The 25,791-nt window shown below is 36.3% G+C and overlaps 1 protein-coding gene across 1 annotated transcript in view; it reads right to left on the reverse strand.

Annotated features, from left to right (window-relative positions):
• Positions 1-25,791, reverse strand: part of LOC148075025 (calsyntenin-2-like) — a 308,567-nt gene that overhangs the window by 91,313 nt on the left and 191,463 nt on the right. The window contains exon 4 of the mRNA XM_087795355.1: positions 8,238-8,446. Coding sequence (XP_087651481.1) covers positions 8,238-8,446 — 209 coding nt within the window. The remainder of the gene's footprint in view (positions 1-8,237; positions 8,447-25,791) is intronic.

The raw sequence follows: 25,791 nt of genomic DNA on the forward strand, positions 1-25,791 counted from the left end.
TGACATTATGACTTATTATTGCATAAAACGATATTCCAATGACATGTTGACTTTCAAAATAAAAGCTCACATGTTAATTACATCAATAGTAAATAAAAATCTTCTTTTGTGTTTGTGATGATTGACATACGTTTAACAAGTTTTCACTTATCTACTGTATTATTACTCACTTCATTTCATAATTATTGATCAAAATGAGCAGCTGTTATTGTCTTACACATGTAATTGTTTATAATTACACAAATTATCTGAAATGTTACCTCGATGCTCTTGTTTTTATTGTTACGATTAAACAACGTTGTTCTTTTTGACTGACTCTATCAGATGATATTTATTTGAAACTACTCAACTTTAAATGTATTTCTTTTGTAAAAAAGAGCATAAATAAATTCACAATTTAATGATAGTTTTTATGTTGTGACACAGACCCTATATTTGAGCGAGAACCATTTTAATTGTTCATTCAAACATGGCTTTTACAGAGTGGGCTTTAAGGTACATCACATTGACTGGTTTTATTAATTCAAAATGCTTGTCAAAATAGGTGTTGAATGTCATTATGGTGGCAGTCATACTTCTGCTCATCAGGAGACGCCTAATGAGAGCAACCGTTTCAATTAAATCAATGTTACGTCTATTCATCTCACCGCGATGAAACTTGTCCTCCGTGTTGTTTTTCAAGGTGATTGGTTTTCATTTGTGGACGAGTCCGTGCGCCTTGAGCTGCACAGCAGCTTCCAACAGCAGGAGCAGAGATGGAAGACGACGATAAATAAGTTGCTCATTAGTAACTGCAACTTAACTTTGACATTTAGTTGATCAGAGTCGCTGACTCAGCGCGTCTGCGACTGTTTTATACTCGGATTGCAGCGAAAGTAGGATTCGGAGTGAGTAAAAATACTTTTCTCAAGAAGCAGAAAACAGAATAGACGGAAACATACACACAAAAAGTATTTTTAGTAAGTAAGTAAGTAAGTAAGTAATATTTATTTATATAGCGCTTTTCGAGACCAGGGTCACAAAGCGCTTAGACAATCAAAACAATACTCAAAAAAGTACATACTTTAAAGATCAAGATAATACTGAGAACAACACAGGAGTTCGAGAAATTCAAGGAAAAGCCTGAACAAATAGAAACGTCTTAAGATGTTTCTTAAAGGAGTCAGTAGATCCATCAAGCACAAAGAGAGAGGAAGATGGTTCCAAAGCTTAGGAGCAACAGCCTGAAAAGATTTCTCTCTCTGGTCCTGAGTCGTGTGCGTGGAACCATAAGTAGATTCTGATCCACAGACCTCAGAGCCCGAGCTGGGGTGTAAGGCTGGATCAGATCAGTGATGTAAGGAGGAGCCTGACCATGAATAGCTCTGAAAGTGCTATTATAGTGCATTATATATATGTTTTTTAAAAGGGCAACAAATGTGAAACCTAAACTATTGACTTCCTCAATTTTTTGAACTTATTACTTTATAAAGTTAATCTGAAATCTGGGCGAATGAGAGGTTACAAGAGCGGAGTCCATTATGATGTAATAAGGGCTTCACACGCCAGCTGCAATCAAGTCCCAAGGAGGTGGAGACTGCATGGATGAAAAAACCACCATGTTTGACCAATCTCAGCAGAGTGGGTCTGGTTTTAGTAAACAAGATTTAATCTCCAGAAAAATTAAACGTTTTCAGAGGGCGGGGTTTAAAATCTTGTCAATATTTCAATGAAAAGAGAGTTTTGTACAAACACATACCTATGGCCTAACATGTTGGAAACAACCCAGGGACAAGACAAGGGATACCACAAACACATTTGTTTTCAGGCCCCCGGGTCACCTTGACCCTGAGATTACACGAGCGATAAAGAGAACACATTTATTATTTAAAGATGAGGAAGAATAATATAAACTGCATCTGAATATTTCTATTCCATCCATCAGACGAGATGTTAGAAAAACTCCTTGAATTATTGAGGATTTTGCTAAATATAAAACCATCTTCAATTCTGAATTTTAGACCGAGTATGTAAATATCTTTCACTTGAGGGAGTTCTGTGTAAGTATGGACTGAATTAATTAAACATGAGGGAGAGTTTTGAAATCCCTTCTTTTTTACTCCCGCCATCGTTTTGACTTGACTGGCGGCGTTAATGTCGTTTTTTCATTGTAACTAAATAGCTGGTTGTGAAAATGAATGTATGATGAGCATTTTAAATACTTTAGATTTATACATTTTTCTAAAATCTTGACACAGACTCACACCTGCAAAACACAATTGGTCAAATAGATAATTGTCTTCCTAACAAAACTAATTGACAAATAAATCACATTCTTCTAAATAAAACTCTTATTTCAATGCAAAAAACTAACTTAATTAACTATGTCCAAACATCAGCTATAAAATCTGCTGTAGTGCACTGTATCTTCTCGTCCTCAGTCATTGGCAAGAATCTAGTGATACAATACGTATCCCGATACAGGGTCAACGATATGATATATTTTGATACTGTAGTAACAAGTATATATGTTTAGTATTGTCGAGTACTCTCTAGTACTACTTGAGACTCTGGTGTTGTAGAATTTACAGACCACATGATGAAGACGTAACTGATTTCATTTTTTTTAAACAAAAATATGTCCAAACATCAGCTTTAAAGGCTACTTGAGTCCACTGTATCCTCTCGTCCCCAGCGATTTTTAAAAGATAAAAATGAAATATATTTCAAGACAAAAAACTTTTTTTCTCAGTCATCATTCTTATTATTTTTTTAGTTGTAGAGGACATAATGACTGCTACTAACCGGAAGTTTAAGTTAAAAAAAAACAACAAAGTTGTGAATATTTAGATGTTAATTGTTAAAAAACTTATAAATATAAAATAAAAATTATTTTATTTTAAACACACTTTATATTTTATTAAACTATATTAAATTATAAATATAAAAAATAGATATATCACACGTTATTTTGTTTAAAAATAAATATATATATATATATATATTTATTTTTAAACAAAATAACAAAAATGTGATTTTTTGTTTTTGAACTGATATCTTGACAGAAGCAGATGTATCTTAGGTTATTAGGTTAGCTTATAATAAAGTTTTTAATATTATTGTTCGTTAATATTCGTAAATAATACAAAGACAAACCATAGTTTTGTTGGGACGAATAGATCTATTAAAGAAATGCAAGCATTGTGGGAATGTGTTCACTGACTGTATATCGTGCTATTAATTAATTTGATCAATATCATTTATATTGGGGTTTTTTAAGCATTTGAAAAACGTCATTGACATCATTAGGAGTCAAAAGGTTGCAGCCAACACATCCAACTCAGTTCAAGCTAAGTTTGAAATAGAGTTAAACATTTTTTTCTACATATTTTAATGTGTTTTTTTTTACCTGGGAACTTTTTTTCCTGATTACAGAAACATCTGTCAACAAGTTCAAACTGTTTTTCATTGAATAAGTAGTTCAGAGCCAAAGATTTTAAAGCCGAGATTTCGGTTTTCGTGGTCTTTTCAAACCTGGTGATTGTATCATAAAACCTCATAGATGGTTTAAATGTTGTTGAGTCTCATTTTTTCGAAGTTCTTCCACCTAGTTTACCCGTAACTGTCTCAGGATTTTTGGGCGATTTTCCCTCCATAAGAGCTTGTGTTGATAAAGTTGTAAAACCCTCACGTTATCAGTTCATGAAGCCAGTATTCTTGTTTTCTTCATCTCCTCATCGACTCTCTCCGTATTTTTGGAATTTATAATTTATTCCACATCTCGTCTCGCCGCACATCATCGCCCCCCCGACCCCCTTGTTTTGCAGCCTCATCCCATTTCACTGTTTGCTGCCTCATCTGTCGCTCAAGCTTTATTTATTTCTGCGTTTCGTCCAACACACACTGGCGTCTCCGTGCTCGGCCAGAGGTTCCGAAACTCCTTCAATTACGACATCAACCTAGCCGTGTCAGCAGGCAGTGCGTGCGGCGACTGCTGGCGAGGGCGGCCGGCTAGTAAATGACTGCTTCACCCTCCGCCTCACTCTCCACACGCCTGTCCGTCTCACTCTCCACACGCCTGTCCGTCAAACACACGTGAACACAGACACGCGGAGGAACTTCCAATCCGTCTGCTGTCACTGGAATATCATCCCGGAGAAATTAGGATTTTTTTGTTTTGTTTAGATCGAGTCGGTAAATTTCCTGGTTTCTTACCCTGGACTCTTCTGCGGATGAATTGTCAACTTGAGTCAAGTTTATAGCAGAAATATTTTGATAAAAAACTACATAAATTGAACTCGTCATGCTTTTATTTTGGAGCAAACAGGAAGTAAAGCAAAGTAGCTACAACTTTACTATTGAGAAAACAGCTTTTTGATGATAATGATTCAGCTTTATTATTGTTTTAATAGTTGTTTATGAATTAAAATGTATAAATACATTTATTAATGTATAATTATTTTCATTATTTATTTATAAATTAATGCTGAATTATCCAACACTGTCAATAAAACATTTTTAATGAACCAATTACCACAAAAAAGGTTTTATATATAGTTATGTTAAATTACGAGGACATGTATTAAAATAAATATTTGACCGATTTTGCTTAAACATAAACAATAATTCATTTAATACAGTACCAACATTTAATCTCCTTTCTCCTATTTTAAGGGGGCTCAGAGGGGTGCAGAACGCCCCCCATGAAAATTAAATTACAATGTCATGTATTGAAATAAATAATGGACAAATTTTGATGAAATATAAACCATGTATAATACATAATACATTTAAATATGTGACAAGAATTCCAGCTCCTTGTTCCTATTGTAAGGGGGCACAAGGGGGGCATAACATCCCCCTTAAAAATAAATTACGAGGTCATGTATTACAATAAATAATAGACTAATTCTGATGAAATTTAAAACATATATATTACACAATACATGTAATACAGTACCATAATTTCCTTTCTCCTATTGTAAGGGGGCACAGAGGGGGGCAGAACACCCCCATGAAAATTAAATTAGATTGAAATGTATTGAAATAAATAATGGACAAATTTTGATGGAATATAAACCATATATATAACATAATACATTTTAATATATTACAAGAATTCCAGCTCCTTGTTACTATTGTAAAAGGGCACAAGGGGGGCACAACATCACCAATGGAAAATGCAATTCGAAGTACATGTATTAAAATAAATAATAGACCAATTCTGATGAAATTTAAACCATAAATATTACACAATACATTTAATACAGTACCAACATTTATGATCCTTTCTCCTATTGTAAAGGAACAGAGGGGGGCAGAACACTACCCATGAAAATTAAGTAACAAAGACATGTATTGAAATAAATAATGGACAAATTTTGATTAAATAGAAACCATGTATATTGCGTAATACATTTTATATATTACCAGTATTACATCTCCCTTTTTTCCTATAGAAAGGGGGCACAAGGGGGGCATAACATCCCCCATGAAAATCCATTTATGAGGTAATGTATTAAAGTTAATAATAGACCAATTCTGATGAAATTTAAACCATCCATGTATCCATCCATCCATCCATCTATAAATATAAGTAAGTAAGTAAGTAAGTAATATTTATTTATAGAGCGCTTTTCGAGACCAGGGTCACAAAGCGCTTAAACAATCAAAACAATACTCAAAAAAGTACATACTTTAAAGATCAAGATAATACTGATATAAATCAAAAGTATATAAATTAATAGTGTAAGGGATATTATATTACTATATTATTATATTATTATTATATTTATTCAGATCCTTCAAACTTTACCTGGGAAATTAATTATTAAATGTTTTTAAAAAAAAAAATCAATCTAAGTGTTGTCGTGGAGTTGCAGTTCTCATCAATATATTCTATTTTTAACCTATTATTTATTGACTGTTTATAACCGTCACACCTGTTTTGTTTTTCTTCCCCGGCCTGGCTTCCCCTCCAACATCTGTCAGGTGCTCTCAACTTCGAGAGCTCTCCAAGCTTTTCCCTCCGAGGTCAGAGTCTGAACGAGACCTCCTTAAACAGAGAGCGAGGGGAGCGAGCGCTCCGACTCTCACCTCCGTCATCGTATCACTCACAGTGAACTTGGCCTTTGATCCACTTTTTTTCTTTTTTCTTTAGTTTTATTATTGCAGCACTCAGGATTTCGGCAGCTACACGTCCTAAAATGTGAAACCCTGCGGCTCAATAAACAGTCAGCACAATATGAATGAATATCAAACGTCTTGACTTCCTGCTCCGCACGAGGGATGCAAGTGGAAGTGATTTATTAATCCTTCTTTTATTGTTCGTCCGTGGTTTTCATGGAGTGACGGAACAAACGAAAATATTGTTACAGATTTTTTTTTTTTTTATTTGTCACATTTTTGTGTTTGTCTTTTGTGATTTGATTTGTGGTGAGGAATGGATTCATCAGCAACACTTGTCCTTGGAAGAACTTCTACCTCAACATGAGGACGAACACATGTCGAGCTCAAAGATGCATATTCATGATGACATTTTCATCCAGGAAATGATGGACCTCAACTTTATTAAGATAATATTTAATATTATTAAAGGGGTCATTTCAGTTCTTATTGTCCTTATTTTTCTTTAACCAAATCTCTTTCTAAATGTATGTTGGTATAGAAGTTGTATATAGTTATATTTGGCTAAAACTAGAGATCAAAAAATGCCGTTGATGGATTCGATTACAAGAGCATTGTCTTTGTTTTCTTTAAATGTCTTGGATCAGGGGTCGGCAGTTCAATTTCCTCGGGGGTCGAATCATATACTGAGACTGATATAAGTCAAGTCAAATGAAGAAATCAACAAATTGGGTATTAATGGGAAAACTTCTAAAAATGAACTTGATAGTAAATGTATTGTTTTTGTAATAAATCTCATTTTTTTTATATTTAAAATAAACAAATAATAATATTCCATAAAATGTACAATTTAAAATAAATCAGAATGACATAAAATAAGTTGTGGAATATTTCAATCTATATACATTATTTTTTATTTTTTTTATGATATGAAAGAACTAAGAAAGATGTTTAAAAAATACCCATGAAAAAGAAAATAAAAGATGTGTAACAAGTGATATGTCGAGCTGAACTAGTAATGAAGTTAGCCAGTAATTCTACCGAACTGCAACTGACGATGATCGGTGTATATCTGATTTTAACATTTTTTTCGGTAGTACATTGCAATATTCTCTCCTTTTACGACATTGAACTTTATTGAAAAATAAAAGTTGACGACACAAGTGTTTGCATGACCAGCTTTGAGATGAATATCAAATAAAAGAACGTTAAACTTGACAATAACTTAATAAAATCTAATTATTATTAATATTAATTCATGTTGTATTTTTAAATTTGCAAATATTTTTTTAATACAGTTTCCCATTCAAAGAGTATTATTGGATAATGATATTGGATTCTAATAGGTATTAGTATTGAAAGTAGATGTAAATTGTTATGTATTTATAAAATGTGTAGTTGCAGGATTTTTCTTGTTTGATTTGGCTGTTTAGATGTACTAGATGAGTTACAGTTTTTGTGTTATTGAGACATTATTTATAGCCCGGAATCCTTAAAAAAAAATATTGTATCTTATGTTACTGAGAAAAAAAAGGTTCAACGTTTGACCTTTGACCTTATCGTCAGAGTAGGCATGGGCAGGCATGTTAGTAGAAAAAGTCAAATACTTAATATTAAACAGAGACTTCGATTTGAAATTACAAAGATATAATCTTATAAAATGTTACTAAAATATTAACATTTTTAGAAAAAATGTCTTCTGAAAAAAACAATAGTTTGTCAAATGTAAAACGACAAGATTTCTGTGTTTGTTATACATTTGTAAATATACTGTATATACTACAACGTTGGTGGCCTTCAGAGGTTTGGAGCAGTTGTACACACAAGTTAGAAGTAAACCTATAGAAAACAAAGTTTATTTCCACGCAAAGAGTCAAACCCGTCCGTCTAAATTATTGCGACTCAAGTTGCTAAACAGGAAGAATTATTTTTTTGGGGAAACAAGAAACGTATATTTTCAACCTTAAACAAATCTTTACAGAAAATTTAATTAAAATGAAAGTAAAGTCAAAATGTTACGTATTGCTGCTTTAATATGTCAGAGATTTCTTTACCCATAACTATCAGCTGATATGTCACAACAGTAAGTTATTGGTTAAGTTAAAATTTAGACAAACTGTAGTTTGACTCACCGTTGCGATCGATGGCGAACGGCGTTCTGGACGTGGTGATCTGGTAGTTACAGATCTGACTGTACTGCGGGGAGCAGTCCTGGTCGGTCGCCTCCACCTGCAGGATGCTGTCGTAAATCTTCCCCTCCGTCACCGCGGCCCGGTACTGGACCTCCCGGAACACCGGGGCAAACTCGTTGACGTCGTTGACCTGGATGTGCACCACTGCCCTGAGGACAAAGACGGATGGCAGAGAAGATTATTTGAGAAGAAGTGAAGTGTCAAGATGATTGAGCTGTTGTGTTTCGGAGAGTTTGTTTGTCTTATTTGTGGAGATCAATGTAACAAAATAACATTTTGACTTCTTTTCATATTATCTGTTATTACAATTGTAGGTATGGAGAGTGTTCGATGTAAGAGCTTCCTTCTAGTGATGATGTCACATCCTGCCGTTAGGATTGGATATTTAAATACCTTTTTAATGATTAAATAAAAACCTTGAAAAATCATTTGATTAACTTTCTACCACACATATAATATTTATATTAACAAGACGACACTATTTGTCAATGTGACCAGTGTCTATTTTGTCACTTCCTGGTCTGACGATGTCGGACCGTCGTTCCTATTCCATGTGTTGTCGGTCATTTAAAATTGCGCTTTTCTAACAATAGATTGATCAGCGTCGCTGTTAAAGTCGCCCGAACAGATTCCATGATAATCAGCTTATTTTTTCCAAATTTTTCATTCATATCAACAATATCTTCTGCGTTGTATACTTGTCTCATGAGAAGTCGAAACTAATTTATAGATATGATGACAAATAAAAGGCATTAACCCAAAAATTTCGGTCAATCCCGAAGTGTCCGGGAAGTGACAAACAAACAGATATTTAGAAAATAATCAAATGGGTAAAGATTGAAGTAATTTGAAGTGTAGTACACTTTTAAAACCTTTAAAAACCGGCCTGTAACTACAGGATGTGACTTCACCACTAGGGGGCAGTCCAGACACTTTAGGTACGTACGTAACGTTACATAACTACACTGGCGTAGTCGAACAACTTTGCCTTGGCATGTAAGTGGGTCTGAGACAGTGTTTTCGTGTGAAGTACTGAGACATTTTGAATATACCCGGTAGATAAAGCAGGACGTTGACACTACAACATTATTTATTTTGTTCTGTGGACAAATTTTCTCGTGGAAAATTGCAAACAGAAAAAATGGAGAAGTCAAAACATTGTCAATATACTTTTTAAACACCGGGGGGAGCCAGAAACAGTATTTCAATCTTACTTGTAAGTGCTTTATATGACAACAAGTTTAAATGACTTAAAAACATGACTTGAATACATTTAAAGATGATAACATTAAAGATGTTAGAATCTAGAACACTTTCCTCTTCTTTTCTCAAAGTTACTTCGTAATAGAAACGTATAACAGATGTAAACATTACCATTGCGCACAAAATCCCTCAGCCAGCCTTGTTTCATCATATTAATGATGCTATCTCATAAACACCCCCCCCCCCTGCTCTGCCAACCTCCCCGGTGGTACGGGGGTTAGCATATGTTGTGATCCTCAGATGATTCGTTTGGTTGTATCTGCAACAACACACACCAATGCATGGCACTCATTTGTGAGTGGTTCAGACATATTATTGTGTGTTTGTAGCCGCTGGCTCACATCTGCTCAGACATTTTTTAATGTGTGCGCAGCTGCAGGTTCCTCCAGCACCACGCCCATAACTTATCAAACCATAAGAGCTTTTTGTTTTAGTGTAACTTCTGCATTTATTATCAGAAACAAACAAAAAAAAAAACGAGTTAAGAATGCACCATGTTGCTCAGTAAAAAGGAAAATAAAGTTTAGTATTGATGCCAGTCTTGCTCTTTTATCAGTGAGAGGTCTTAGAAAAAAGACTATTGTGCTTTTTAGGGCAGGGGTACTGAACCTTTTTTTTGTAACAGTTTAATGTCGGAATTGCATTCACGGACCGACCTTAAGATAAAAACAGTTAAAAACAAACCAAATATAGTTTGTGTTTGACTCATTTTCAATAGTTTACGAGTTTATTTTTTGAGGAACCTTGACTGAAAATAGCATCTTCACGTTTCAAGAGTCACAAACATTTTTCTCTCCAGATGCAACAGTAATAGACTCAGGGACTCATTAATTCCTTCTGCTATTAGATTGTATGATTCTGAATTTGTGGGAAGGAGCAGTGAAAGAATGATGTTATTCTATTCTATGTTAATCTTTGTATCCTTTTCTTTGTTATTTTTCTTTGATCTTAGTTATTTATATTTGCCCTTAGTTCTTTCATTTGCACTTTGTTATTGTTCTTGGTTTTATAAACAAAACACCTTTCATAAGGCTATAATCAAAAGAAAATAAATTATATAAATTATTTTTCTTTCTGTTCAATAGTTTGGTTTCTACATATATATTATAAAATCATTTCCACCCAATACCTTTTTTTTTAATACAAATTATTCATCTCTTATTTCCATAAACATTTGATAAATTGTGTTTCCCTGTCAGAGTGCGTTTAGCTATTCCTTCACTATATTCAGTAGTAAACCGATTTAAGTCAACACGACATAAAAATAACACAACAAATGAGAATGCTGCACATAAAATAGTGCGATATAAGTCAGCGTTATTGGAGGAGGCGAACAGTAGCAATAAAAGTAGTGCATGATTTCTTTTATTGTGTATAAATGTTGGAAGTGACAAGAAGCACAACAATGGAAAATGATGCATTTCACCAATAATTCCACAATCTGTAGCGTCCTATTTTAAATAACTTAGACACACTTTCCCATGTATTTAGAGGAAATACAGTTGTTGTTTTTTTTGCCAAAACTAACTTTAAATAACTAAAAATATTATATATTATATATGTGTTTAAAAAATGCGGTGAATAAAATATTTTTTCCCTCGGGTTTGTGGCTGCTTCTTAAAGAAGTACAATAGAAATAAGAAATATGTAGCAGTTTGTAGAAAAGACAACTGGTGTCCTTAACACTCTTTATATCTCTTTGTCAAATTCCAGAAAAAAAGTAATTGAGATAAAGTCATAAAATGTGAGTATGAATATGATTGTCATTTGTTTTTAATATTTCACAACATGGTTAACAATAGTTTTAACGCTTGTGAAAATTTTTTTCAGGTGAAATTAGTGACAATAGTACTAAATAATAAACTATCCGACATTTTACAGCCTGTCATCCACTCCACAATGTTGTGTGAGTTATACAGTTCAAACTCAGGGCAGAAAGAAACTTCAGGATCAGTCAAAACATCTTCTCTAACCGAAGTTTTCACTTCTACAAGTGCAAACTTAGATGCTCCACAAATCAAAGGAAGTTCCATATCAGTGGGTGAAAAGAAATACATAAACGAAGATCCAAGGTCTCTTTAGAGCTACAGGAAAAACATGATGGTCGCGAACCATGCTCACTTTTATTCCTCCAAAAAGGCACTTAAAAACACCCAATACTTCCATACTCCTCGTCTGTAACGTCCATCTTGAAATGACTTCATATACTGTCTACACTGGGAACTCTTGCTATACTGTATATACATGTGGTGTTTCCCAAATAGCGTACTTTTGCACTTGCATTAGAAATTTTGAGTACACAAGTGCGTCCTGATGAGCAGTGTGCGTAAATGTAGTGCACTCAATTGCTGCAATCAAACGGCCAGAAAATTACGTATGGATCGTTGGACACTTTCCACCCTCAATGGCTGCCTTCTTAGTGACGTAGATGACGCTACGTGTAGAGCTACGTCGCTAAACAGAACGTACGCCACTACTTTTCAAATGGCGGCGGCGGCGAACGTCGAGGTTTAAAAACAGAAGATGGGGATGAGGATGATGCGCCTTTCGGAGCAGATATCAGCATAAATGTCTGGCGAAAACAATCTTTTTAACACAAAACAACATAACAACAATAATAAACACAATGAAAGACAACTTAATGACTTGTTTTTGATTGGTAAGCGCTTCCAAGTGTCGGTGATAGAGGTTTCAACAGATGGTTACAATCAGCGTTAAAAAGTAGTAGAAGAAGAAGCTGTCACGTCTTTTCTGGTAAGTTTTTAGCAGCAGAGTTTGATTTGAGACCAAGGCCGGGTCTAGACAGGCATGTATGAGGGGGCAGCCACAAATATTGAGGGGGCATTGTGCCAGGCCCCCTCTTGCCCCTGCCTAGACCCGGCCCTGGTTTGAGGGGGCACAACATTTATTTGAGGGGGCCAGGCCCCCTCTTGCCCCTGCCTAGACCCGGCCCTGTTTGAGACAGTACTACCGTGTCGAAATTGCACACTGCGCAAGTAATTGCACTGTCGTACAGTGTACTGTAAAGCAGTGCACTTAGAAAAGTGCACGATTTGAGACACAGCACTAAAGTGTTTCCTGTCTGTATAACATGTTCGCCTTTTAGCTTCTGCTACAAACAAACTCAAAATATGGACTTGCATTTTTTCCTGAACCATTCATCTTGCCGAGGCTTTAATACAAGACAAAACGAGCAGTAAAAACTATATTAAAATTGTAGTTGGGATTAACTTGTCTTTTTCAAGCCATCACTGTCAGACGTTAATGAAGTAAAAAAAAAACATTCCGAAACGGTGGTGGATGATCTCGGAAGCCACTTTTTCCCCGAGTACGTAAATATTACATGAGCAAATAAAGTGCGTGACAGGAGAACGCCGGTGTGCAGCTGAGATGTATTTTAGTGCCAGGTGTGATTTGAATCCAGCTAAATCACACGCTGACGCAGACATCAGATACCAGCTGCATGTTAATACCAGGTTAGGAATTGTTCCCGGCTTATTAGATATTCAGCCACACTCAATATTTATGAAGACTGCTTCTTACTGTTACTCTGAGGCAGAGCGTCTCACACACACACACACACACACAAACACACACACATCAAACAAAGCACTCAATTAATCTCCGTCAAGAATTAGCCGAGAGGTTGACTCATCAATTTCCCGGTGTAAAGTGAAGATGGAAATAAAGTACCTTAACTACACCGATGGGATCGCATGCACAGCACACAAGAGGTGAATTCATCAATAAGCAACGAAACCCATCCTCTGCTCCAGCTCACACCCTGAGGCCTGAACACAAGTATCCATAGGGCTTGATGTGATCCCAATACAAACTGATTATGAGGAGCGCTCACCAGCCGATACAATCGATTTCCCCCTTGACGGATGGATCTTTGGATGAGGCACTAAAAGTTGACGAGACAGATCAGTTGATGATGAATTAGTCGTACCTGATGTACTCTGTTTAGCTTTACAGTCTTGATAAAAATCTATGATGTATGTTTTTTGTTGTTATATTTTGGCTCTCTAAGAATGTCATGTTTGAAAGATTTCCGTGCCTCATTTCCTGCCTTCTTTAAATAAAATAGTTGTATTTATTTACTGACTTTTTCTTCTGTGAATAACAGGATAGGGTTTTTATGATAATGTGTGGCTATCTGGAAAACAATACGTTTTTACGCTGCCCCCCTGCGATCGTCACACTTTTTCTCTTACAAAGTGACCCAGGGCCCCCCATCAGAGAAGAAGAAGGCGACCCCTGGTGTATTGTAAGCATTCGTTGAGGTTTCAAGCTAATTTAATTTGTCCTCTTATTCAATTACTTATGTTTAACACCAGTTAATATCTATAATATGTTTCTAAATTCAATTTAAACACTGGCACCTTTTAGGTCAGAATATCAAATAAAAAAAAAATCCTCCCCAGATGCAACACATGCAATAGACTCAGGGACTCGTTCATTGTTTGTGCTATTAGATTGTTTAATTCTGAGTTTAGGGGCAGGACTAGAGTGAAATGATGATGTATTCTAGTCTATGTTAATCTTTGTATACTTTGTCTTTGGATACTTTTCTTTGCATTTCCATTTCCTTTGATCCAAATAATAGCACTTTGTCATCCCTTGCTCTTTGTTCTTTTGTTTGCACTTTGTTCTTATTCTTGTTTTTATGAAACCTGCTTACAGGTTGTGCTTCTGCTAACATATCCATTCAAGTTTCAAAGCAAATACACATGAACACATTTCTGACAGCTTTGTGTTAATTAATGAAAACAAATGTGTTTGTGTGTATCCCTTGTGTTGTTTCTGGGTCAGAGTGAACGACCTCAGCCACTGCATATGTATTTATGGAAGCCAGGCAGGTCGTTCACCTTGACCCTGAGATAACACAAGGGTTAAAGCTATAGTTCACCTCAAATTTAAATTTAACTCCTTTTCTACTCCGCCTCTTTTCTGAGAAGAAGTACTGTGTGTTCCGCACATACTATTATAGATAACTGCATTCTCACATAAGCCATTAAACAACTCCCACTCAGATTTGTTTTCCGAATGAACTAGTGGTTAATTTATGGTCGGACGATCCCTCCTCCTCAATCTGTCCTTCTCCGACTTCTCTGCACGACCATCAGGGGATGTTATGGCTTCAGGTGGTAACAGAACACCTGTTGATACTGCGGCAAAGATGTCTAACAGCTTTATGCATCTGTTAGTGAAATCTTCCCTTCTTTGTGTGGTGTTTTGACAAGTGCACAAAGGTCCAGAGGATCACCAGAAAATATTTTTTTTGTGATTATCAATTGGGTATTTTGCAGTGCACCAAATGTTCAACGGCTTACCAGAGATTGTCCCGCTATTTGACCACCATTTGCAAGAGAAATGCAAAAATCCGACAAATAAGATTTGAGAAAAATGGTTTGGCTATCCCTCCATCAGATTTTACTGCAGGACTTTTATTCATTCTAATGGAGCGAGTCTAACAGAGCCATGTTTCTTGGCTGTCTTGCTCGCACATGCCTGCTCAGCTCTGCCCACAAATTCTCACTGGGAATTGAGATCAGTGTTTATATGTGATGGCCTCTTCTAGCCATTTCTCCACTAGTTTGGCGGTACGCCTCGGGTCGACGTTCATTTGGAAGAGCCCTTTGCACCCGAGCCTAACTTCCTGACTGATGACTTTCCACAAAATGTTTTTTTTTTTCTTTGTGATGCCATTTATCTTGTGGGCAGCAAAACAACACAATGCATTCCACCTCCTTTTGTTCCACAGTTGGCAATGGCGTTGTCTTCTAAATGGAACAATTAGAGCCAACAAAAATCAATTTTAAGTTTAGTCACATCATGTCTCCAGAAGGTTTTTTTTCCCCAAATAAATACGATGGTACAATATGAAGAAAGTCTGTAATTATCACTCAAGATAAATCATTCTGATGATCCTAACCTCGAATCATAAACAGGAAACTGTAATATAAGACGGCAGGAACAAGTAACATCGAGTTCCAGCAGTGTTCACAAGCGCACTCAACCAGACCAACACCAGGCATGAAATATTTATAGTAACAACACAAACTGCCAGGATGTTTTTGAAACGACAACGTATAAGAAACCTCAGACTCTACCTGAGTGAACCTGCATCCCTCACTGTGATATACAGTATTTTCGTATATAAGACACTTATCCTGTTGTTATTTTATACCTCATGCAAAAAAAACCACAGTAACACTTTCTATGAAGGTCTCAAGAATAAAATATTTGATCTTAACTTAAATTGGATTAATAAAGGATCATAAGTTAGTGGTGAACATTGAGAGGTTTAAGAACAGTAGGAACACTGTCTTTAATAACAAAAATGTTTACAATCCAACAAAATGTTCAAATCAACCGATGATATAGTTCACACTTTATTAAAGCTCTTAAAGGGCACATAATGTAAAAACCTAACTCTCCAGACTTATGCACATGTTGTAAATGTTGAAGTCGTCCTCTTCAAAATGCAGTAGTTCATTCATCATGACTTCGTTTTGAAGTTATTACTTAATAAAGTTCTCTCCCGTCTGAAATCTCGCCAAATGAGATTAAGCTTTAAATTAAACATTCTGACGTCACTCTGGTGCAGGTGTCCTCCCCTTAAAGCCCTAAATCAGTTAAATACCTACATGTTAATCGTGAAACAAAATAAATATTGATGTAAACACGGTGAGAGTTACTTCTGCCTTTGTGTGTTTTTGTAATGTGTACATTAAGCAGCAAACCTTATTTTTATTATTCGTTTTTAATGTACAAAACGGGAGTTTTAGGTGTGAGTTTAAAATGTACGTGAGTCCTTGAATGCAACTCGTGTTTTTGTGACCAATCAGAGCAGAGTGGGCGTGGTTGCTTGGACGAGCCAAAAAAGGTCATTTTTAGTGGGCGGGGCTTAAGCGTATTTTCTAATGTAAATATCTTTATTAAATGAGAGTTTTGTGCAAAAAGAAAGATACTGATGAGTATAAAGAGGTCCTAGAACAATTTAAGACACACTTAAATCAGCACATTAGGTGCCCTTTAATGTCCACCACTTACATCATTATCAGCATAGAGTTTATTATTGCTCCATTATGGCTTTATATACAGTATAAGAGTGTCAAGTGCAGTGTAAAATAAAAGTGATTTTATTTTGGCAGGTCTAAGATCAGTGCAGCAACAGCTTCTTTCAGAGAAGAGACTCTATTTGTCTCCAAGTGCAGTGACCTGCAACGTCTGCCAGGGAGCGGCGGGGTTGAAGAGGTGATGGCCGGGGTGGGAAGTGTACTGGGTGATGTCTAAGGAGCAAGAGTTGTAAATGTTCACAAGTGGGGGCAGAGGGCAGCAAATGATCTTATTTGCTGTCCCTGACAACCCCCCGCAGCTTTGTCCTCACTGCAGCTGGACTACCATACTATGATGGTGTAGCTCAGCAGACTCTCGAGCTGCTGGAGTGGTAGAAGGTCACCATCAGTTTGGTGTTTAGATTTACCTTCCGGAGAACTATCAGGAACTGAAGTCGCAGATGGTACATTTTTGCCACTGCTGGACCATAAGAGGTGTGCTGTGATGGGGACGCCAAGGTATTTAAAAGAGCCCACCCTCTCTACACATTGTCCCGGATGAGCTCCTTACTGTTCACTGTCATGTTGTTCACCGGATCTTATGCTTTAAGGTGGACGACTTCATCTCGATAGGCCGTCTTGTTCTCCCCGAGAGATGATGGTTTTCTCCGTCTGGCTTCAGTCAGATGTGGTGAGAGAGTTTATTGGTGGTACTCAGGACTCAGCCCTGTGGGGAGCCAATGTTGTTAGTGTGGGTGGAGGAGAGGTGGTGACCAAGTTTAACAAGCTAGGACCGCTGGTTTGTTAGGAAGTCCTTCATATTTAATTATTGCCTTGGGAAGCTAGCCAGCACAGGCCTTTAGCACTTTCCCATGCACTTCATCTGCACCAATTGCCTTCCTTGGGGGTCACTGACCGAAGTATTCTTAGTGTGGAGGCTGCAAAGCTGTGGCTGGGAGCTGGATTTCAGTCTCTGAATAGCTCCTTAGCATGTCCTGTATCTGGGCCGTTGCACAGCCTCTTTGTACTGGGTGATGGTCTGATTGCCCTGCCCCGCTTGCAAGGGATCATATCTGCAAAGGTGGTCCTCCACCGTCCTTTGATAGTCAGCATTGCCGTCCCCAATGTCTCTCCAGTCTGTATTATACAATTATTACAGTACAGTCCTTTGCCAGTCGACTCGGGCCGCCTTGTAGAGGGGCTCTGTCGCCCGATCAGAAAGGCTGTGTACAGGACCCGGAGGAGTGTTCGGAACTCTCATTCAAGGTTGTTGATTTACGTAAATCAAGATGGTCTTAGCAACACGTTCCCCAATACAGTACTTGAGGTGGTGAAGTACAGTGTCTGTGAATACAGCCAGGCCCTTGTGATGGCAAATATCCCACTGGGTAACCCTCAAAAGAGTTCTCAAGTTTAGGAAGGACATCCTCAGGCCAGATCTCTTTGTGGGTTCATGCAGTTTCTAATAAGTTGACATACACAATTATAAACCATAAAAATGCATCATAACCACGTTATAAATGCATTTTAAAGTCCTAAGAAAGTGTTTGTAGTGCATTACAAAACAAGACCGTCATAAAAAGTGTTACCAAAAACACCATTCAGATAATGTTGTTACATCATAGATCTATAAGAAAACGAGCCGTAACCTCATCAAAGTCATAAATCTAAGGCTTAATGTAGACGGCTGTCACTTCACTTGTGACACGAAACAGATGGTGAACATCATGGCAGTTGAACATACATAATGAAAACACTAACACATCAAGCCTGTCTTAGATAAGCCGGGGATAAGCAACACTGAGATCTTTCTTCCTTTACACTGACGTATATGATGTGTCGCGTCAGAATGAGGTTTAGAGTCTCATTAGCGTCAAGCAGGCTAACGATGTTCGAACAATGAATTATTTATTTGATTTTTCTCTTAAATGTATTGTATCTCACAGCGTGGCGCCTCCTCATGTGTGCGCTCTCGACTGTGAAGGCAATCAGGAAAAATGTAGCACGAAAAAAGGTGTGATACTGAGGGTTGTTCACACGTTCACACACCGGCAGGGTTCAACAAGGAACGGCAACTGAGCCTCTGGCGAGTGTTTAACGCGTGTCAATGTATAGGTGGATGACTCCAGCCCTTTAAAGCCCCGTGCATGATTGCAGGTATCGGGAATTGCAATTTGAAGGTTACACTTCTAAACCCTGGAAGAAAAATAGAATAGAAGTGTACCTTGAGCATCTAATGAATGGATGTATTTGAATACCATAAAGTCAGCCAATCGACACTAGTTGGCTTATACTTACCTGCGTCAAACTTCCCAGTATTATTTTTACTTACTTGCTTATTGCTGATAGGCTTCCATAACAACTTGAGATTTTATTTTAGGGAACCTGATGTGACCCAACTCTCCTGACTCACTCACATGTTACAGATGTTGAATTTTCCTCTCCAAGATGCAGTAAGTCCCTCATCATAACCTTGTTTCTAAACACAAATCTCTAAAAAAATCTCTAAATTTAGGAAAATGTTGTCGGAACATGATCTGGAGCTTGTAATCCATGCGTTTGTTTCTTCTCGTCTGGACTATTGTAACAGTTTGTTTTCATGTCTTAACAAGAAGGATCTGTCTCGTCTGCAGTTGATTCAGAACTCTGCAGTGAGAATTCTGACCCGCTCTAGTAGAAGAACTCACATCTCTCCGGTCCTTAAAGCTCTTCACTGGCTTCCAGTTTCTTTCAGGATCAACTTTAAAATTCTGGTTCTTACTTTCAGATCTATTCATGGTCAGGCTCCTCCTTACATCACTGATCTGATCCAGCCTTACACCCCAGCTCGGGTTCTGAGGTCTGTGGATCAGAATCTACTTATGGTTCCACGCACATGGCTCAGGACCAGAGGAGAGAAATCTTTTCAGGCTGTTGCTCCTAAGCTTTGGAACGATCTTCCTCTCTCTTTGCGCTTGATGGATCTACTGACTCCTTTAAGAAACATCTCAAGACGTTTCTATTTGTTCAGGCTTTTCCTTGAATTTCTCGAACTCCTGTGTTGTTCTCAGTATTATCTTGATCTTTAAAGTATGAACTTTTTTGAGTATTGTTTTGATTGTTTAAGCGCTTTGTGACCCTGGTCTCGAAAAGCGCTATATAAATAAATATTACTTACTTACTTACTTGTTTGGAACTTTATGACGTATTAATTTCTTGGCTCCTCCTCCAGCCAGCTGTAATCATGCCCCACTTTGCTTATACAATGAGTCCCTTGGAGACTTCTGGGATTGATGACGCGTGCAGACTTGACTAATAATAGCAGAGTGGGTGTGGTTATGGTCAACAAGATTTAATCTCCAGAAAGACAAGTGTTTTCAGTGGGCGCGACTTAAGAACATTTTCTAATGGACTATTTCAACGAAAAGAGAGTTTTGTACAAACAGAAACATACTGATGATACAATAGAGTATTTAAGACACCCTTAAATCAACACATTACTTGCCCTTTACAAACACACAATCTCTGATGTACATAAGTGTGATCAAATCTGTTTCTTATTTGCTCAGTCTATTTTAGTAAATCACCAACAATCCATTCTTCAGCTTCAAAATTGAAATAGTTTTTTTTTCCGCTAATTTCTTTAATCTTCTTTTTCCATGTCATCTAACTACCCTGACATTTCTTTTTCTCTGCTCTCTTGATCCAGGGTTGGACCCATGGCCTCCTCCTGACCCTATGAAGTAAGATATAAGGTATTGGTCCTCCATCCAAACATGGCGTCTATCAGAGTAAATTGTTACTGATACGGTCATGTCCAGGTCTTCTTGACAACTTCACGGAGACTCCGTAAAATTCGTATTATCAATGAAATATTATTGTGTTCTTTAATTAAGTAATAAGACTGTCAATGGTGTTTTTCACGTCATTCTGCGGCGTCTTAAATCAGAAATACTTTTCTATGCTAAAGCTATAAAGGGTCGAATGCTAATTAAAGGTTTCCATTAAAAATCTCATTATCACTTTATGGCTTCACACGCAGCTGAATTCACATTCCAGTAGAGTTTTGGCAGAGTTTAATAATTTGAGATTAATTTATGTTTCTGTTTAAGCTGACCTGGGGAAACTGTCTCAAGGAGATTAAGGTGAACTCGCTGGAATGTGCACTTTTGCTGACTGCAGACTGCGGTTGATGTTTCCCGACTCCCTTCAGTCTTATTAATACAACGACGCCAAGACCTTGCAAATCACAAGTGTGTTATCGCGTCTTTCGAGGTGGGTTGCCATGGTGACCAATCCCAAGAACATTATTCGTTGGTATACTGCATTTCTACTTTTTGAGGAGTTAAAAATAAAAAGTAAAAAAAGGATTTAGTATTATATTTGTTGAGTTAAAGTTGTTGTGAGTTGCTTTTGTGCTTTTGCAGAGTGGGTGTGGTTATGGTAAACAAGATTGAATCTCCAGAAAAACAAGTGTTTTATAATTTATAATTTTTTATAATGGAATATTTCCACGAAAAGAGTTTTGTACAAACAGAAACATACTGATGATACAATAGAGTAAGACACACTTAAATCAACACATCACTTGCCCTTTATAAACACACAATCTCTGATGTACATAAGTGTGATCAATTTTTTTTGCATTTTTTAATTTTTGAGGAGTAAAAAAGAAAAAAGAAAAAATTATTTAGTATTATATTTGTTGAATGAAAGTTGTAAGTTGCTTTTGTGTATTAATATGATAAGATACTTAGCAAAAGGCTAACATATACGGCTTTTAGTTATTATATTTTAGAAAAAATGATCTCCAAAGAGGAGAGAATACACTCAACATTCATGTATTCAACTGTTTAAATATGAAACTCTAGTGTTTTTAAAGGTCAGTTTCAGTCATACTTCAGGTGCACAAGTGGAGATGTTGCCAGGGCGACAGACACGGTGGAAGCTGTGCAGCCGTTCGGTGGCTTCGCCCCAAAGAAGTTAAAACAGCGTTCGCTCCTAATCGTCTCCACCGTAAACTCTGGCTGGTAATTTTTCTGGACTGCATTCTGTTGTCGCTGTCGGGGTGTCAGGAGTAATCCGAACACAGCCGCAGGCACGGAGCCTACCTCTGTTTTAGCTCGCCACTAAATGGAAGCGACCGGCCCGGCAAAAGGCCAGACTCATCCTCGGAGAGTTGCCATCGAGAGGACAGGCCACTTAAATTGTCTGGAATAGTTACAAATCTACTAAACCTCTGTGTCCAGCTGCACTAAGGAGCTGATTTACTAAACTCCCTCTTTGTGAGAACTGAAGTGTAACACATGCATTTTAAAGCCGAGGCATGGATTGAGGGTGATTTACTAAGATAGACTGAGCAATTAAAAAAAAAGGATTAACAGTTTGTAGTCTTCATCGAAGTGTATTTTTATTTGAAAAGCTAGAAATAAAACTGGGAAATTTGATTCCGACAAGTGAACGCGGTCATTTTAACAATCATCACTGTTGCAGACGAACACACTTACATTTCGATGCAATTTTTATTTGCTCATTAATAATTATTTCCAAAAATGTAGGGAGTTAAAAAATCTCATAGTTTTGTTGGACAAAGATAACAAAGATAATAATAATATGATTAATAATTATGTTAATAATAATGACAATAACAATACTACAACTAATTATAATAAGCATAACAACAATATTACTACTAGTACTACTACTAATACTACTAATAATAATAACAGTATAATATCAATATCAGTAATATAATATGACGATACCAATACTAGTACTACTACAACTACAACTACTACTAAAACAGTATAATAACAATATCGGTAATAATAATAATAATAACAATATTAATAACAGCAATACAAATAACATTAATAATATCAATACTAATAATAGATTGTATTTGTTTTGCAGGTTTACATCGATTGATCTCAAAGGGCTTTAGGGTAAAAACGATAAATATCACAATAAAAATATAAACGTAAAGATATATTCTGCTGGATAGAAACTGAATTAAACAGAATTATCCGAGTTCAGTTCAATACAAATACGTTAACACAAATTGGAATGAATTGTTGGAGTTTATACTAATTTTGATGCCAATAATTTTGCTTTCTTTTTACAAATTACTTTTTGCTCCAAATATTAGTTACCAGCTCCTTTGACTAGGAATAGTCTTTACCAGTGTAAACCCACAGTGACAAGGACACTGTTTGGTCTGTTGTATTATCTTAATGATGGTGCAGTTTTCACATGCAAATATATATATATGCAGGTAAAGAAAGTTAAACAAATTATCATATATTATTGGTTTTATTAGTTGTATTTTTAATTCAGTTTTACCGTTTAAGTATTGCACTGGTGGACGTTATTACTGAAAAAGCAGAAGCTTATCCACCTACTTACACTTGTGTATCTATATATATATATATCTATATATATATAGATATATATGTATATTCAAAGACCTTCGACCATATATATATATATATGTTTATGTATATATACATATATATATATATATATATATATACTGTATATACACATGGTCGAAGGTCTTTGAAACTAAAAGTTGTGTCCCTGGTGTGTCCAAACTAATGGGCTAAACTGAAAACCATTAACAAGTTCATTTATTAGCTTTAATTGTGTGAGGTTTATTATTTCCCATCTGTGTTTCTCGTCCGGTTTACACACTTTATCATGTTCAAGATGACCCCATTCGCCCTCAGGCTGCCAGTAAAAAGCGCCCGAGGTAAGGACAAAAAAGACGTAGAGTCTCCTCTGCACCAGATGCTTTTGGTCGATTTAGTCGCAATGAGTTAGAAGTTTGCATGAGCCGCAGGGATTCTTATTATAAACTTGTTATATAAGTGAAATCAAGATTATCTTCATTATTTAAACACATCAGATGGCTTTAAAAAACAAGTTCAGTCGTGGTACTTCGTATAAATATCAAGGAGATAAACTCAAACTGTCAAAATTCTTAAGAAAACTTAATATATTTGGAAGGCAAAACAATTACTTTGATGGGTTCATGTTGAGACGAATCATGAAACCTTGACTTGAAATCCCAGAGTAGAGATAATAAGTCAGATTTAATTCTTCTTGAAAAAATGTTTGAAAAACAAACAAGTCAATTTTTCGATTTGAATATTTATCTCATGAAAAAATAGAAAAAAATAACTGTCAAAAGTGGTTTATGCATCTGCCTCACAGCAAGAAGGTTGCTGGTTCATTCAGCTGCGTCCAGCACTCCAGTTTCCTCAGACAGTCCAAGAATATATTAGGATAATTTCTGCCAATTCTAAATCGTCTGTCATTAGGTGTGAATTTTCGTTTGTCTCCCTTTGCTATGATAAGGGCATACTTAGTGAGTAAATAAGTTGGAATTGGCTAAGCACCTTTCTCAGACCAGGGTTACAAAGAGCTTATACAATCGAAAACAATTCACAGTTAAAATACATAAAACAAGCAGTGAAAGGTGGATGTCATCAGAAAAAATGTGATAAGAAACATCAGGATATCTCTGAATTATTTTACCCAGCGGAGTCAAGTACAGTAAAATTAAAAAAGGACCCAAAACAGAACCTTGAGGGACTCCACACAACAGATCCGCTGATAGAAAATAAATGGTTAATTTTGAACCTAAGGCATAGGCACAGTTTTGTACAATCATCTGATAACAATGACCAACACTGTTCACACATTGAATATCAGATCGATCGATCCATCGATCCATCGATCCATCGATCCATCCATCCATCCATCCATCCATCCATCCATCCATCCATCCATCCATCCATCCATCCATCCATCCATCCATCCATCCATCCATCCATCCATCCATCCATCCATCCATCCATCCATCCATCCATCCATCCATCCATCCATCCATCCATCCATCCATCCGTCCATCCGTCCATCCATCCATCCATCCATCCATCCAACTATATATTCAAATATTCAGTGGAAACTAGTTTATGTAAAAATACATTCTAAATTGAAATGGAAATGTTGTGTACATTTGTGTGAACATTTTGCATTGTGTTGATACATAGAATAATAATTTATCAGAATTTGACTTTCCTCAATTATTTGACTCATTTATATAACTTGTTCGCTGCCTTTCAATGGCAATGAGGAAAAAAAACAAGCATTAATATAAAACACTGTCTTTTGGTAACTTTATAAAAAAACGTTTTTTTGTACAGAAGCATTTGTGTGAGTTAAAGTAAATTGTTCTGGCCTCGGTAGAGCGTATCTCTAAAGAAACAAACAAACCAAACAATTGCTTTGCCGACACAGACTGATGTCGGTCAAGCTGTGTCAAGAATTTTCGAAAATGTGCGAAAGGTTTTAGTCATTGTGTTTGGATGATTGTACAAACTTTAGTGTAAGAAATGTTGCAAGCCTCACAACAAAAAAAGTGTTTTATAAATTGTTTGGATACATAGAATACAGTATATAAAAAAAAGATAAACTTTATAAACACATTGTCCCAGGGTCAAGGTGACCCGGAGGCCCGAAAATAAATGTGTTTGACTTCCATAACTACATATGCAGTGCTGGAGGTCATTTACCTCGACCCATATGGGTCACCATGACCCTGAGATAACACAAATGTTAAGAACATGACGTTTTTCTATTCAGTCCTACTGTGTGAAAGCATTTGTAAAAGTGTGAGTTAAAGTCAATTGTCTTGTCTTTGGTAGAGAAAGTTAAAGAAATTAAGATATTTTTTATAAATTGTGTTACTGTTTGCAGTTTGCATTCTCATTTGTAAATGTTTCAGTTAAAGTCAGTTGAAGAGCTTGTTTGTAAGACATTTAGTACTTAGTTTTCTACTGACAATTGTGAAATTGTTTTGGCGACACTGGCTGATGTTGTTCAAATTGTGTGGGTTTTAAAATGTGACGGAGAAATTAAAATACTCTAAATTCTTTCCAGAATCACAATTAAAGAAATATTTTATAATAAGTTTTATACTCTTGCACTTTCCAGGAATTTCAAAATGTTTAATTATCTATATTTATTTCAACAGTTTATTTTAGTGTCTAAACAAGAAGGATCTGTTTCGCCTGCAGTTAATACAAAACTCTGAGAAATCTTACCCGCTCTAGTAGAAGAACTCACATTTCTCCGATCCTTAAAACTCTTCACTGGCTTCCAGTTTCTTTCAGGATCAACTT

Source organism: Callionymus lyra, chromosome 7, assembly GCF_982586985.1.
Source record: "Callionymus lyra chromosome 7, fCalLyr1.hap1.1, whole genome shotgun sequence".
NCBI lineage: Eukaryota > Metazoa > Chordata > Actinopteri > Syngnathiformes > Callionymidae > Callionymus > Callionymus lyra.